This window comes from Manis pentadactyla, chromosome 2, assembly GCF_030020395.1.
Source record: "Manis pentadactyla isolate mManPen7 chromosome 2, mManPen7.hap1, whole genome shotgun sequence".
NCBI classification, from domain to species: Eukaryota; Metazoa; Chordata; class Mammalia; order Pholidota; family Manidae; genus Manis; species Manis pentadactyla.
In genome coordinates this window covers 54,234,463-54,249,578 of record NC_080020.1, presented here as the reverse complement: position 1 = coordinate 54,249,578, position 15,116 = coordinate 54,234,463, and the positions used below count along the sequence as shown (strand labels likewise).

General features: G+C 31.4%; 1 protein-coding gene across 9 annotated transcripts in view; it reads left to right on the top strand.

The window, feature by feature from the left end:
• The window catches only part of FER (FER tyrosine kinase), a 500,422-nt gene that overhangs the window by 103,986 nt on the left and 381,320 nt on the right, over nucleotides 1-15,116 (top strand). For 8 of the 9 annotated variants that reach the window (XM_036886890.2, XM_036886889.2, XM_057492762.1 and 5 more), the window contains 3 exons: nucleotides 1,040-1,223; nucleotides 3,315-3,452; nucleotides 4,046-4,165. In XM_036886890.2, the coding sequence (XP_036742785.2) occupies nucleotides 1,040-1,223; nucleotides 3,315-3,452; nucleotides 4,046-4,165 (442 nt within the window). The remainder of the gene's footprint in view (nucleotides 1-1,039; nucleotides 1,224-3,314; nucleotides 3,453-4,045; nucleotides 4,166-15,116) is intronic. The other variant, XM_057492768.1, reaches the window with a different exon arrangement.

Genomic DNA, 15,116 nt, shown 5'->3' with positions numbered 1-15,116 from the left:
CTATTGCTCTGTATGGCACGGTCTGATGGTCTTGAGTTTTTCTCTCTGCTCAAAAACCCTGACTTTTTCTCTGCATTTGTCCCTGAGCTGAAAGACATTCTCTGATAGGGAATGCTTTTCTGACTGTAGAAAAAGATACTCAGAAGGGTGTGAACCAAAACAGAGTGGCAGCAGAGGATATTCTCTGGTGTCCAAGATTCTCAACATAAGATCTACTTTTGGGAGAGGATTTATTTGTAGAACTCTCTCTGGAAAGGGAGCAAAATTAGTAAATATTTTTGAAAAGCTTATTCCCTACATCTAAATAATTTACAAGAAATATTTTTTTAGTTTGCATCAAAAATTGAAGGACTGCTTAAAATGTTCATTTATTTATATAGTTATTCATTTACCTTGTCAATATTTTCTGATTATTTCTGAATATTACCTTGTAAATATTTTTTGCATGATTTTAATAAAGCAATCACAAAAAATTTTAGTTCTTAATATTATCATTATCTCAACTTTTCCCACATCAAGTCTGAATTTCTCTGTTTGATTTTCAAGTCATTCACAGTCCAAAACCACCCTACCTATGCAAACCTGACCCATCTTTTAAGGTTTGTTTTCTTCACAAAGCCTCCTCTGAATACCTTCCCTTGTCTTTACTGATACCACAGACCTCAAAATTTGGCAGTATTTACAAACTGTCTTGTTTTTTTGATTTTAAGTTTCATGTGCCCTGTTGTTCCAGTTTGGTGTAAACTCCTTAAAGATGTGAAGAATCATATTTTACAAAAAAATTGTACATTAATTTTAATTCACCAAACATTTACTGCAATGCATTCCTCTTTCATAGCATAGCAGCCTGTGTGCAAAGTACTGGAGAATCAATAGTATTTTGCATAGAGCTGAGCACGTAGTGTGTGTTCAACCAACTTTTGTTGATTATTAATAAAATGTGTTAAGTAACATAAGATAATAGTCATCCAGTTTGCGCATAGTAAAGATAAAACTTTTTTATTATCTCTTTGCTAACTTTCTTCAATGTTTTCTTCAGGGAAAGAAACTGAAAAAGCTAAGGAACGTTATGACAAAGCCACAATGAAACTTCATATGTTGCATAATCAGTATGTATTGGCATTGAAAGGGGCACAGCTTCACCAGAATCAGTATTATGACACTACACTTCCTCTGCTTCTGGATTCCTTACAAAGGATGCAAGAAGAAATGATAAAAGCACTGTAAGATACATTTCCTATTTGACAGAAAATTTGTTCATAAAATGATTTTAATATTATTTTCTTTCCTAGTAAAGCTTATGTGTAAAGATGGTCTAGGTTTTGTAAACTTTATTATTGACCCAGCCCAGTGGGTATTTCAGACCTGTTGTACTTCGATCTTCCTTGATTTTCACTTTTGGTGTCCCTTCATTTTATGCTCATCTCCTAAACCTAGGTAGCCCCAAGAATGGCCCTTCTTTTTGTATGTTTTTGCTCTGCATCATTCAGCTGAAAATTTAGGTGAAAAGAAAAAATTCATTAGTTGACAGGTGTTAAGAAGTGTCTCCAGAGGGTTGAATATTTAAGCCTTGAGCAACTGAGAAGACCAAAGGAAAGAATCTTTTGAAAGTTTATTTACCAGCTTCTTACTGTATGTAATTAAAGTCAACAAATGTTTATTGAAGTTCTCCTGTATGCAACCACACCATCAGGTGCTTGGGGACATAGAGAAGAGTAGGTCACCATTTTTGCCTTCAATAAATTAACAGTATACTTTGGTCAGTAAGTCAATTTACCATACACATCAGTAGGACAGAAAAAGATAAGCCACCCTTTGGTGGACATCATCTCCTTACTAACTGGTTCAAGTGATACCCCATCTTTCCAGTAAGAAGATAAAAAAGTGTTTTTAGTCATCTTGAAGATATAAACTTTTAAGTGTTGGTTAAATAGTGAAATGTCTACTTAAAATATTTAATTTATAAATTTAATTATGTCTGCTTTAAATTACATATTGTTGATTCAGAAATACTTCCTTTCCTACTCTGATTTCATGACTCAATATTTTTTCAAATTCTTCATATGAATCTTCAAAAATAATATTGTCATTAAAACACCTTTTTGAGATGTATAATAGTTCCCCACATCATAGTATCTTTACTTTGTAATAAATTATTTTAGATCTAGCATTAAGAAAACCCAAGCATGATGATGATTTCACTGAAATTGAACCCATGTTACAAGTACTCTTTCATGTAACATTGGAAGACTTCTTCATTTCTTCCCATTTGTCTTTAAAGATGAATATTAATGGTCTCCACATCATGATCACTTACTGTATTGCTTTATGAGAGCTATCTAGAGAGGCTCATTTACATTAATATCATTCAGTACTCTCAATTATAAGATCATAACCCTAGGGATATTTACTAAATCTGAATTAAATTTCTCTTCCTCTCCGTTTTCTTTAAATTTTTTCAGGTGATTTCTGTAATTATTACAAACTAGCATTGCCTAAAGCAGTTTAAATCTTTTTTTTTTTGCCAAACTATTTTTCTATTTAAAATAAGGTAAGGGGAGAATACTAAATAAGGAACAATTTTGTAAGGATTACTTTTTCTATGAGTGATAATTTTAGAAAATAAAAACAAACAATGCCTTACATCTATTTGGGCATATTAAGATAAGCTTGTTTGTCTACACTTGTTGAGGCTGCTAATGGACCAATGGCATATTTTTACAGCATAGCATTCTTAAGTTGCAGGTTGGGTCTTTGCAACAGAATCGTTTTTCCATTTGCATTTATTAGATAAGGCTAATAAGGTTCATGACATTTTTGTGGTTAAGTGGAGGTCAACAGAAGAGAGGTGTTTTTGAAGGTATAAAACTCTCCAATAATGTATACAGAAAAGAGTAGAGGCCTGGGAGTGAGAGAAGGACCAAGAGTGAGGGCATGTGAGGAAGTGGTACACAACTGGAATAAAACATTAAAGAGACAGGAATTGATCTACAGTTCCATGTTACAGAATCCAACATTTCTGAGATAGTGTTTAGAAATAGAAAGTAATCAACCCTGACCTTACATTTTGGACATGACAAATATATGTTAGAAAAGGTAATGTCTTATTCCAGATCATTTGCAGTTATCATATTAAATGTAAGCTGTTAATCTGTGTTTTGTATAATTCCTTCACTTTACTGTCCAGGTGTATGAACTAAGGTGGTGTACAAGCCCACATTTTGATATTGATATTACATATCTTATGTTTATTGTTATGAATCCTTTTTGGGATTGATAAACTTTGAAATGTTGTAAAATTTTATTTTTTTCAGAAAAGGTATATTTGATGAATATAGCCAGATAACCAGTCTTGTTACAGAAGAAATAGTGAATGTCCATAAAGAGATTCAAATGTCAGTTGAACAGATAGACCCTAGCACAGAATATAATAATTTCATAGATGTTCATAGGTATGTATGACATATTCTTTCCTTTTTTAGTACTTATGACAGTATTTCATTTTTCTAATGTAATATTTAACCAAATTAAAATAAATATTAGAACACAGGATATTTCAGATTAATTTGTTTGCTATTAATTATTTTCAAAGTCCTTTTCAATGGTGATAACTAGTTTATATAATAATCTTTAAAACTTTTCCAGTTGTTACTGTATGCTTAAACCCATATGTAACCCATGAAATTATATTTTCTTTTTAATGTTTATATAATACTATAGACTTTATATATATTTAACTTTATGATACACCAATTACTTTTCCATGCATGCATTTTATTGTATATACATTATATTTATATTTATATACATTATAATTGTGACAGGAATAATATCTGTAAACAGGTTAATATCTGTATTCTACAAATGACGAAACTCAGGCTAAAATTACATGAGGCCTGGGGTTTAATTTGATTTATTCTATTTGTGTTTACTCTACTTTGTTAATATAATTTTGGATAAGAACAAATATTCTGTCTGGTGTATATTTAGGTATATTATGATAGTAAATTAATATCGATCAAAATTATTTTATATGCTTTATTAGAACAACAGCTGCTAAAGAGCAAGAAATTGAATTTGATACTTCCTTACTAGAAGAAAATGAAAATCTTCAGGCAAATGAGATTATTTGGAATAATTTAACAGCAGAAAGTTTGCAAGTAATGTGAGTATTTAGAAAATCTGAATGGTTGAATTATTGTTACTAGTTATAGTTATACTTTATCTGATTTAAAATTCTAATTTTTAGTTTTTGCAAGTAATGAAAAGTTAATTAAAAATGAACTGATTATTATTTGGTCAGAATAAATGTTTTGATAAATATGTTAACTTTACTCATTATCATCACTAATTTTGGTGATTCTGAAAATCAAAATTCTGTGTGATGTTATAGTCATTTACCCAGTTAATGCTATTATCTTATATTGGAATAATGCTTTGTTCTTTTCAAAACTTAATTTTTAAAAAATCCCATTTCATCCTCAAAACTTGTTGAGAGAAACATTGGGAAATGAGAACATTTAGTGTGAGAGATAAGAAGAGACTCATAGATGTCAAAAGAATATAATACAAAGTTTTAACTTTCAATTGAGTTCTCTTTAAGCAGGGATATCTTCTGGTATAGGCTACTAAATCAATTCCTTCTTCACTTTTTTGTTATCATTGCATAAAATTTTAAAGGAGTTTTGAGAAATCTCAATGTGCGTTTTAGTCCTTTTCAAATATAAAGGCTATTAAAAGTATATTTTTAAATTTAGAAAACATAATTAAGGAATTCTTTTAAAGATTTAACCTATCTTGATTTTTTTTCAGGGAAAACAAAAACAAACATATTTATTGATAAGCACTGTATGTACTTGTCTCTGTGTCAGAACAATAGTTAGAAATGATTATGCACTCATTTTCTTTGCAGTATTAGACATGTTATACCAACTAACCTGTTGGAGCTTTACTTCAAAAGACTGAGCCAAATGTCCCCATCTAATATCATTAAACAATCTCTTTTCTATTGTTCAGTAACACTACAGGGTTACAGATAATTAACTGAGTGGTAGGGTCCTGGGACTAGCTCTTGGAAAGGGGTTTTAATATCTTTAATGTTGGCCAGATGGGATTGAAGAAACTAACAAATGCTTGTTGAATCACCTTTACAAGATGAAGGTTTAATACTACCGTGGCTTGAATACTGAAGAGAGGAATGGAGATGTGGGAGTGCCCTGCATTAGAGGGTTTTTCCTAGTAGCCATATCAGGGTTCTTGAAGCTGTTCCCCAAGTTTTGAAGCTCTTCTCAGGAGTCTCACTTTGGCTTTAGATATGCTACTGCAATGTCAGCTGTGACTAAAATAGTGGTTCTTTACCCTGGGCAGTTTTTGTCCCTACTGAGCAGTTGATAGTATCTGGAGACATTTTTGATTTTCAGGAGGGAAGGAAGGTGCTTCTGTATCAGTGGGTAGAGGTGATGAGTGTTGCTAAACCCACTGCAGTACAGAGGGGAGCCTCTAGCGGCAAGCAATCACGGAGTGACGGGTCAGCAGTGCCAAGGTTGAGAAATCCTGCACTGAACAATAGAGTTGAACACACCACACAAAATGGGTGGTAGAGCTTAGTTCTTGGGCAGTGACAGATTCCATTTCTTAATTTCTGTGCTGCTTGGTGAAAGAAGATGCCATTAACTACTCCTATTTTTAAATCATTATATTGCTCCCAAATAATGCACTCATTTAGTCACCAAAATATATTTACGTCTTTAAGGTTGCAAGGGTTAATACTTTCAAAAAGTTTATGCCAAAATCTATCAATTTATTTTAATAAACAAGAAAGAATGAGCATACAGTTATTGGAGTATAATGTAAAATTGAAAGTAGCTACATGTTATTAGCTTATGTAAAACAGGAGATTTTGTAAGTAAAGAAGAATTTGTTTTGTTGCGTTTCAGGGCATAATGAGAGCAAAGCTAGGTATGCTTATAAGTCATTTTTCTTAATTACCGTGATGAAGCAGTGAACAGAAATGTAATAAATTAAAGATAATAAATTTTTTATAATGCAATAGATTTGATTTCTTATATATTAACTGAGGTAAAACTTTAGCTTACATTTCATTGAATAGTGTCTAAATTCAGGATATGAGTTTTAAGATTTGGCTTTCCTCAAGAATTTTATTTCAAGAATGATTTATTCTGTCTATTGGCAGTGTTAAAATAATCTAGGGTAATTTCATTTAAAATGTGTGTGTATATGAATTTGTGTGTGTGTGTGTTTTAATGTAATGCAATATATATATATATATATAATGCATATGTGTGTGTGTTTTAATATAATGCAAGATATATATATATATAATGCATATGAATATATGTGTGTGTATTTTAATGTAATGCAAAAGGAAAATATTAATTTCTTTTTAACCCTGATATTAATACCTTAAAGTTTAATATCTTTTCTTTCCTGAAGCATTAGTGTGTTAATTTTGATTATGTTGAAATATTATGCCCAATAGAAATGAAGATAGAAACTAAATACAAATGACCAATAAAACTTTCTATAACAATTTTTCCATGACAATTAAAGAAATATGTTTTTTTTTAAAAAAAGCCATTTCACCTATCTGATTGGCAAGGATTAAATAATTTGGTAATACCCAGTGTTGTGTAGGGTGTGAAGAAATAAGCCCTCTTATAAAGTCTTGACAGAAATATAAATTAGTAAAATCTTTCTGGAGGATAATTTGGCAATATATATCAAAATCAAATTGCATATACCTTTGGCTTACAAATTCTCCTTCTAGAACTTTGGCCTACAAGTATGCAAAGATAAATGAACTAACATAGCATGGTATGTTTCCTGGGTCTGAATCCTTACAGTGTGGTTTATTACCTTTATGAAAGTGGACAGATTATTTAATCCCTTTATGCCATTTTCCTCAAATGTAAAATGGTAATAATAATGGCACCCAACTAATAGTGTTGTTGGGAAGATGATGTGCATGAATAAATGTCGATACATGGAATAGTCCCTAGCTATTGTAAGTGCTATGTATTGATTTATATTGGTGTTTTTTTATTACTGCTTGGTGTGGTTTTATACATTAAGAACTCTAAGCACAGTGTTTATGTTTTTCAGGGGCCTTTGGAAATATTTGCAGTCTGAAAAAGTTTGTTTAGTTCCAAAATATGAATAGAAAATTAGGTTACAAAATACCTTAATGAATTACTAAATCCAGTATACACAAAAATATTTCAAACAATTCACTGATTAATTCACAGGTTAAAATCCCTCACTTTTTAATGTTTGCATATGAATGAGGGTTTCTTAGAAATCACATTTTAATATATATGATATTTGGATAGAGGCCAAGGACTTTAAAGTTCTCAAAACAGTCTCTTTGTTTTGGTAAAAAACTGGAAACACTAAGTATTCTTCAAAAAGTGATTGGTTAAATGAATTATGGTATATCCAAACTATAGCCACAGTTTATCCATATTATATGGGTTTTCAATAGAATAAGATATATTTATATATATTCTTATGTGGAAAGATCTCTGAAGTATGTGACAGAGCAAAAACAAGTTATACAACAATATTGGTGGAATGAGTCTATTTATAAAAAGGTAGTAACTATATATGTTTGTATACACATACCTTCAAATGGAGGCAAATTAAATAGGGAAGCATGTTGGGGCATATAAATTTTTTTCTTAGATTACTAAATGTAACATAAACATTGTTTTTATTAGCAGAGACTTATAAATTTAATAATCTGTATTTTTGGTTTCTGCTTATTGGATCATGTAGGATCTTCTCAAATATAAGAGGTTCTGAGATTATTGCACAATTTATTATAATATTAAATGAATGTGGTTTTCTTTCTCATCTCACAGTTTTATCATTAGATAAATTCTCTCTAGAATATTAGCTATTTATTTTTCCTCTCATTGTGTTCTTTTTCCTTTCACTAAGCATTTGTTCCTGAGTCACATTTCTTTAGGTAGTTTTAGAATACAGTACTCTCAAAAGCTTTATTGAAAATGCTGATATTTTACGGTGTGTGCTTCCCTGTTTTCTGTTTTTCCTTAGCCCATCTAAGAGCTCTAATGCACTAATAAAGAATGATATTAAGGAAAACTTGAGAACATTTTACTTTTTGTTTTGCACTCCTTTATGTTTGTTTAAGTGATCAGTGGCTCCATCCTTTGTGAAAGGTTGCATTAGCTTGGAAGTGAGAATCATTAATTCTCTTGGAGAATTTTTCTATAAATAGAAGTCATACTGGTAATCTGCTAGGTTGCTGATTAGTAGTGACCATGAAACAAAGAAAAATCTAGACTACATTTCTTTTGGACTCTTCAAAATTCTTGGCTAGATGTCATATTTGTGAATGATTAACATCATTGTTGAATGAATGAGTGAATGAAGATGGTTTTGTGGAGAGATTTCAGGGAGTTTCTGAATAGTGGAACTCATCTCTGGCTTCATATTAGGATCACTTAGGGAGTTTTAAAAATTGCTGATGCCTGGGACCCAACATAAACCAAAGAAGTCAGATTTTCTTAGAGTAAGATGCAGGCACTGGAATTTTTTGTAAACTTTCCAGGTGATTTTAATGTGCAGACAGGATTGAAAATCTGCCATAAGCCCACTAAAATTATATGTTAGAAATGTGAGTGTTAGTTTCTGTGGGGATGCATGGAAATTTTCAGACGGCTTTCCTTAAGGCTAAGGACTGCTGCTCTACTTAAATATCTTTCATATTTAAAGGATGTCTTTCTGTTAACCTTTTTAAATCAACTCATGTTCTTCAAATTGTTTAGCATTATTGGGAAAAATTAGAATTTTTGTAATAGTCTAACTGGAATCTCTTTTTGACTCTGCTTTTCTTCTGATCTGCTAAACTTCTGGGGCCAGTCTTGACATTTAAGGTATTTGAAGGTTATATAGATGCTCTTTGTCTCAGGTTATCTTGTTCACTTTGCTAGGCATAGAAAGATACCTTAAAATTTTTTTCTTAGATTACTAAATATAACATAAATATTGTTTTTATTAGCAGAGACTTACAAATTTAATAATCTTTATTTTTGGTTTCTGCTTATTGTATCATGTAGGATCTTCTCAAACAAATATAGGAGGTTGTGAGATTATTGCACAACTGGTATTTATATCCAAAATGATTTTATATAGTGTTGATGCCTGCTCCTTTTTAGACTTGATGGAAATCTAATGATATAATAGTAAATTATAAAGTTACTGCAGATTTACCCATCTAAATATGTGCCACTAAGCATTTTATCGTACTTTCATTATTGATCTATTAACTATATTTACAAAGTGTGTGTGTGTGTGTGTGTGTATGTGTATATATATGTTAAACTCAATATGTAGGACTGTTTATTTCCTATTAATAGGAAACTGTTTTGCATGGTAGATCACAATGGGGGAAAGAGCTGTTTCACAGACTCTGATAATTTCTAGCACTGGACACATGAGATTGTGTACTTCCCACATACATTGAGGTTGTATTATCTTCAGGCTTGAATTTGTTATGTATAGCTTGAATCTCTGTTATGTACAGCCTTCCTCCTTCCCCTCCAATACCCCTACCCTTTTTTGAATTTCTCTTCTTTGCTAAATGTTGAAAGAGGTATTCTGCTGTATTGATTTTTAATCATCCATTTATTAAGATTATATATGCAAATATTTCCTCTCACCTGATCACTATTTAATTGAGTAATTTGGACTCAGTAGTTTTAGTTCAGTTCATGAAAATAACTTGAAAAATTCAGCTCTATAAAATTTTGAACATTAGAAGGATATATTTAAGTGTCTGTTGTATGGGTTTTGGCATTTTGGATAGATGAGGTATCCATTTGTGGTCTGTATGGAGTTATGAGTCAGCAGAGTAAATGGAGTTGTGAATCAGCATATCAGTAATTTAAGTAAGGCAAATTATAGATAGAAAGTTGTTTTCCAAAATAATATGAATATTAACATGTCTGCTAAATGAGGAATTTGATTAATTTTAGTAAAATAGTGAAGAGTTATGGTCCATATTTTTGGACAAAAGAGTTCTTTTGTTGACTCACAGCTTTCTAGTTTCAATGAGGTCTCTTTATTATAAATTGTTACTACCTAACAGTAGGAAATATGTTTGAAGTCCAGAAGATTGTGTTAAGTATATGGTCTTATATTCTAAACTGAAGCCCAAGGTTAGACCTCATGTTTCCCCATATATTGAAATAATTTAAAGTCAGACATGTTTAGCTTTAACAGTGGGATATAAATAAGATATCTTAATTGAGGAATGGTAATTCTCCATAAGGAAAAGTGATTCCTTTGGATTCTGTGAAATATGAGTTGGCAAAGTACAGCCTGTAGGCCAAATCCAGCTTGCTACTTTTTTTGTAACAAAAAAAATTGAAAGAAGAACTATATTTTGTGACATATGAAAGTTATATGACATTTAAACATCAGAGAGCATAAATAAAGTTTTATTGGAACACAGCCACACTCATTCACTTCGCTATTATCTATGGGTGATTTCCTGCTCCAGTGGCAGAGTTGAGCAGTTTCGATAGAGACATACGGCATTCTCATCACTTTACACTGCTCCTTGGCACACTACAGATCACAGTGACACAGTCCCAACTCAAAAACATTTTGAGTGCCACACATATCACTGTACTACAGCATTTTATTTACATTCTATTATCAGTCCTTGCCTATTCTGTCAAGAAGAGAAAATGGATTTTGGGTGTCAAACTTTTAAGACACTATGGAGAATGGGTTATTTTGTTAATAAAATAGATGGCAAAGCATTGTGTTTATTAAGCAGTGACAATATGGCTGCACTAAATAAAATAATACAATATATGTTAACATTATCAGACTAAACACTCATCTCATTATTAGCAGCTCACAGGAGTGCACTAGTCACAAAACTTAGAAAATTAAAAATGGGATAACTCATCACAACAGATTTTCTTCAGGAAAAAAATAATGAAAATGAGGATACAACCAAAATAAGTTGCAGGGTAGCTCATTTGTTAGCCAAGCAAGGAAAGCCAGTTGCAGTGATTTTATTGAATAGTGTTTCATTGCATTAACTGAAGAAATATGTCTAGAGAATAGTATTAGAGCAAGAACTTTGCTTGAAGAATTGAGAACATTGGGAGCTACATCATTAAATAATGCAAAAAATTGGACAAATGATTTCAAGTGGTTTTCCCTGGCTCTTGTTGAGTCAGCAGGTGCCCTCATAACTGCTCAGTTGTTTACTTGAGGAAAAGTTTGAAGTGACTGAAGATTTACTGTGTATGAAAAGCCTGTGTGGGTCACCTACAGACAAAAATATTTTCAAATTTATGAAGATACTAATCCAGTACAAACTGAAGTAGACTCTGTTAAGATGTATTATAACTGATGGTGTTAGAAATACATGTGGATCAGAAAGAGCCTTAGTTAAACAAATTTACAAACTTGTGAAAAAGTTAGATGTTAAATTCTGTGGTTATTCATAGTATTATTCATCAGCAGGTACTTGGTGGAAAATGTTTGAATCTAAACTTATGTTCTTAAACCAAAAAGGTCAACAGTGACTTTTATTTGCTCTTGAGGACTTGACTGACCATCAGCAATTGCATGAATTTTAGTCAGAAATTGAAACTTAATTTCCTTATTTGCCTGTCATGTAGGACTTTGGCAATTTAGCAGTGGTAAAGTTTTATTTTGATTTTTTTATTAGCACAAAGCCAAGATAGAAATTTTTCTAAATAATCAGAATTTCCCTCAACCACTATTATTGCACATTGAATTCCAGAAACTTTGGAAATTAGCTTGTGCTGCAGATCTGGTAGTTTTCTTAATGAATTTCAATGTCAAATTACAAGATAATACAGTGCTTATATGCAGAATTTACAGTGCAGTGAAGTCATTTAGATGACAGCTAATGTTATTTGAATCCCAGGTAATGTCAGGTTGTTTTAATACTTCTTGTGCTGTCAAACAGTTAAACAAGAAGCAAAATCACAATTCACACCAAATTTGTAGCTAATATATTTTATGAGCTCTAACTACGTTTCCAGCAGTGAGTTTTTGATGTTGGTGCATATATTTTGACATTTCAAAATCCGATTAACTGTGTAATTGAGTAGTTCTCACTAACTTTTAATTAGAAGTGATGAATCTGCAATGTAATGATATGCTAAAAAATGTGCAATGTAATTTTATAAATGCCTGCTAAGCAAATAAATAAACTCAATTAAAATCACGTGCTCATGGATTGATATTGGTATTTAGCTGTACCCATCTGTGTGAAAATATATTTTTATAGGTGAAATACATAAAATATTATTACATATCTGTATTAACAAGTGAACATTTATAGTTGATTTGATGATAACTAATTTTAAACCCCAATGAAGGGAACTATTATCATTCTCAAAAGACTTCTGTTCTCATTAGTAGAGTAGTGTGAAAATAAATTGTACTCTATTATTATTTTCTGAATTTGTTAATAAAATTTTTTTTATCTTTCATTGTATTATTACCTATATAATATCCTTAGCTTTGCCTCTTGGTAGCAAAGCCTAAAATATTCACTCTCCAACCCTTTACAGAAAATTTTGTTTGACTCATGTTGTAGAGAATGACACCCGTGTAACCCATTAGACCATCTGAACCAACCTTACCAATCATGGAATGACAAATACTGCCGCACTCTCACATCTTAAGCAGGACATTGATTTTATCCAGTCATTTTTGCCTGTTCTCATTTACATTCTTTGTTCAAGTTAGATCTTTGGTTGAACATGTACTGCAGTTATGCCAGGCTATGGTAGGAAAATACTTTTTGGAGTGAGTGAGTTGGAAAGACTTCGAAATGTGTAAAATAGTAGAAAGCAGAAGACATGTTAGAACATATTTTGATTAAGGGAAAAGAAGAACCTGCATAGAAGGCCGGTGGATTTGTTGGATGGGAGGTGGATTAGGTTGTGTATTAGAAGATATTTAACAGAAACTCTTAATGTCTACTTGGGTAATGAGAAGCTCTCTTCTTCTGAATCTTGAGAAAAGCTAATAAAGATTTATGTCATCCATAATTACTATGCTGCTACAATTTTAAAAAAGAGATTGCAAGAAATAGTTTATTTCTTCAATTTATGTCACAGTAATACAGGTAAAAAGAGATGTAGTAATAGACAAAAGAAAAAAGAGAACTTTCTTCAAGCAACTGTAACCTGAATTCTGTGTGTTCTTTTTTTATTAAAAAGAACAAGTGTCAATGTGACAGTTTGAAAATTTATAATTTATAATATTTTAGGACATTGGATCTCTGTAAGAGTGCTATAGACTTTAGAAAATGATTGCCAATGGTTTGAGGATATAAAAAGTATTGTGTAAGTACTGAATACTTGTTATTATCCACAATGATTGTTTCAGGTTTTTGTATTTTTAAGTACAATTAACTCTTTAAAAATTATATAACTAATGCATGCAGATGATAAAATCCATAAAAACTTACGAAAGGGTATACAATGAAAATCAAAGTTCTCCCTCCTTTTTGTAAATCCCTTTGCTACATTGGAATGTTAACTTGTGAAAAATGTTTATGAATCTTTCCAGAATGTATACACAAGCATATACATATGAATTGTTTTCTTGATAAGAGTTATTTTATTCATACTCTTTTGCATCATTCTCTTCTTCACATATATGAAATCTTAATAATGTTTTACTTCTCGCATGTAACAATTTATTTAATTTGGTTATTTATAGATGGACATTTATCTCCAGTTTTTTCCTATTATCGGGGTAGAGGAGGTCTTATGGAGCTTGAAGCTTATAAAATTAGGAAGGGGTGACATCTTTAGGAAAAACTATACAAACTTACAAATATAAAAGTTAAGTACAGAGCCTTGGAAGAGGTCATGCAAGTGAGGTGCCTGAAGTTAAGTGCCAGCATTACAGTGAGTTAACCTGTGGTTCTTGTGCTTACAAGCAGTGCTTCGGTAAATATCCCTGTACTTGACATCTTTGTGCAGTTGTTGAAGCATATATGTTGGATAAATTCTTTGAGATGCAATTACTAAACAGAGGATATTACTTGTTAAGCTCATGGTTTCTAAGCTGCCTGAGCTCTATTACCAGCTCTGCCGCTTACCAGCTTTGTGATCTTGGACAAGAATCTTAATCTCTTTGTGCCTCAGTTTCTCATATGTAAATGGAATAATAATAGTGTTGTTATAAGAATGTTATGAATTTAAGTGCTTATTTATAAAGTACTTAAAACTGTACTTGGCACTTAGGAAGTGTTAAGCATTATGTCAGTTTTGTGAGTTCTTTTTTAGGCAGTGTCCTTTTCTGACATTTAACTGTTTTGCATTATAATTATTTAAGGAAATACCATGATATTTAATTTTAAAATGTAAAGAAGGAGCCATTTAAACTGTTATTGTTACATATGTGTATAAAACATGTAACAATGACACTGTGGTGAGTAATGCTTTAAAATTTGAAACAGTTATGTTTATTATGTTTCTATAAACTGAATTACCAGAATGTTTTTTTCTTCACTAATTCTACCCCCACTTTACTTTGTTTTTCAGGGTATGGTGGTAAAAAGGGAAAATACTTTCCCCATGTAATAGAGCTCCAATCTTCTAAATCATTTGTCTTTTCTTCTTTGAATTCGTAACCATGTACCTAGAAGTTTAGAAATATTAAGAACTTTTGACTGCATAGACTTACCTTTACTCAATCTTTTATTTAAGAAGACTTTGCATAAAGCTCAGTTATGCTTTGTGCTAAAACTATCAAAAATTAAAGCCTCAAGAAAAGGTACTATTTTCTTGACATCATCACGAGACAGGAAATGTAGAAGAAACTAATATTATTCCTTTCCCTCTGATGTCCTCTCTATTATTGTCACCTTTCTTTCTTCCTCGGGTCTTTGTTGCTAAACTGAAAAGGTAGTAAATTCTAACTGAACAGACCTGCCAGGGAGCAGGGTTATTGATATTTTTTCTAGGCCTTTTTTTAACTTCTAGTGCTTTTCCGATCTTTAGGGAATCTGGTAAACTGGTGGTAGCTTTCTTTCTTTTTTTTGGACTAAAGTTGTTTTA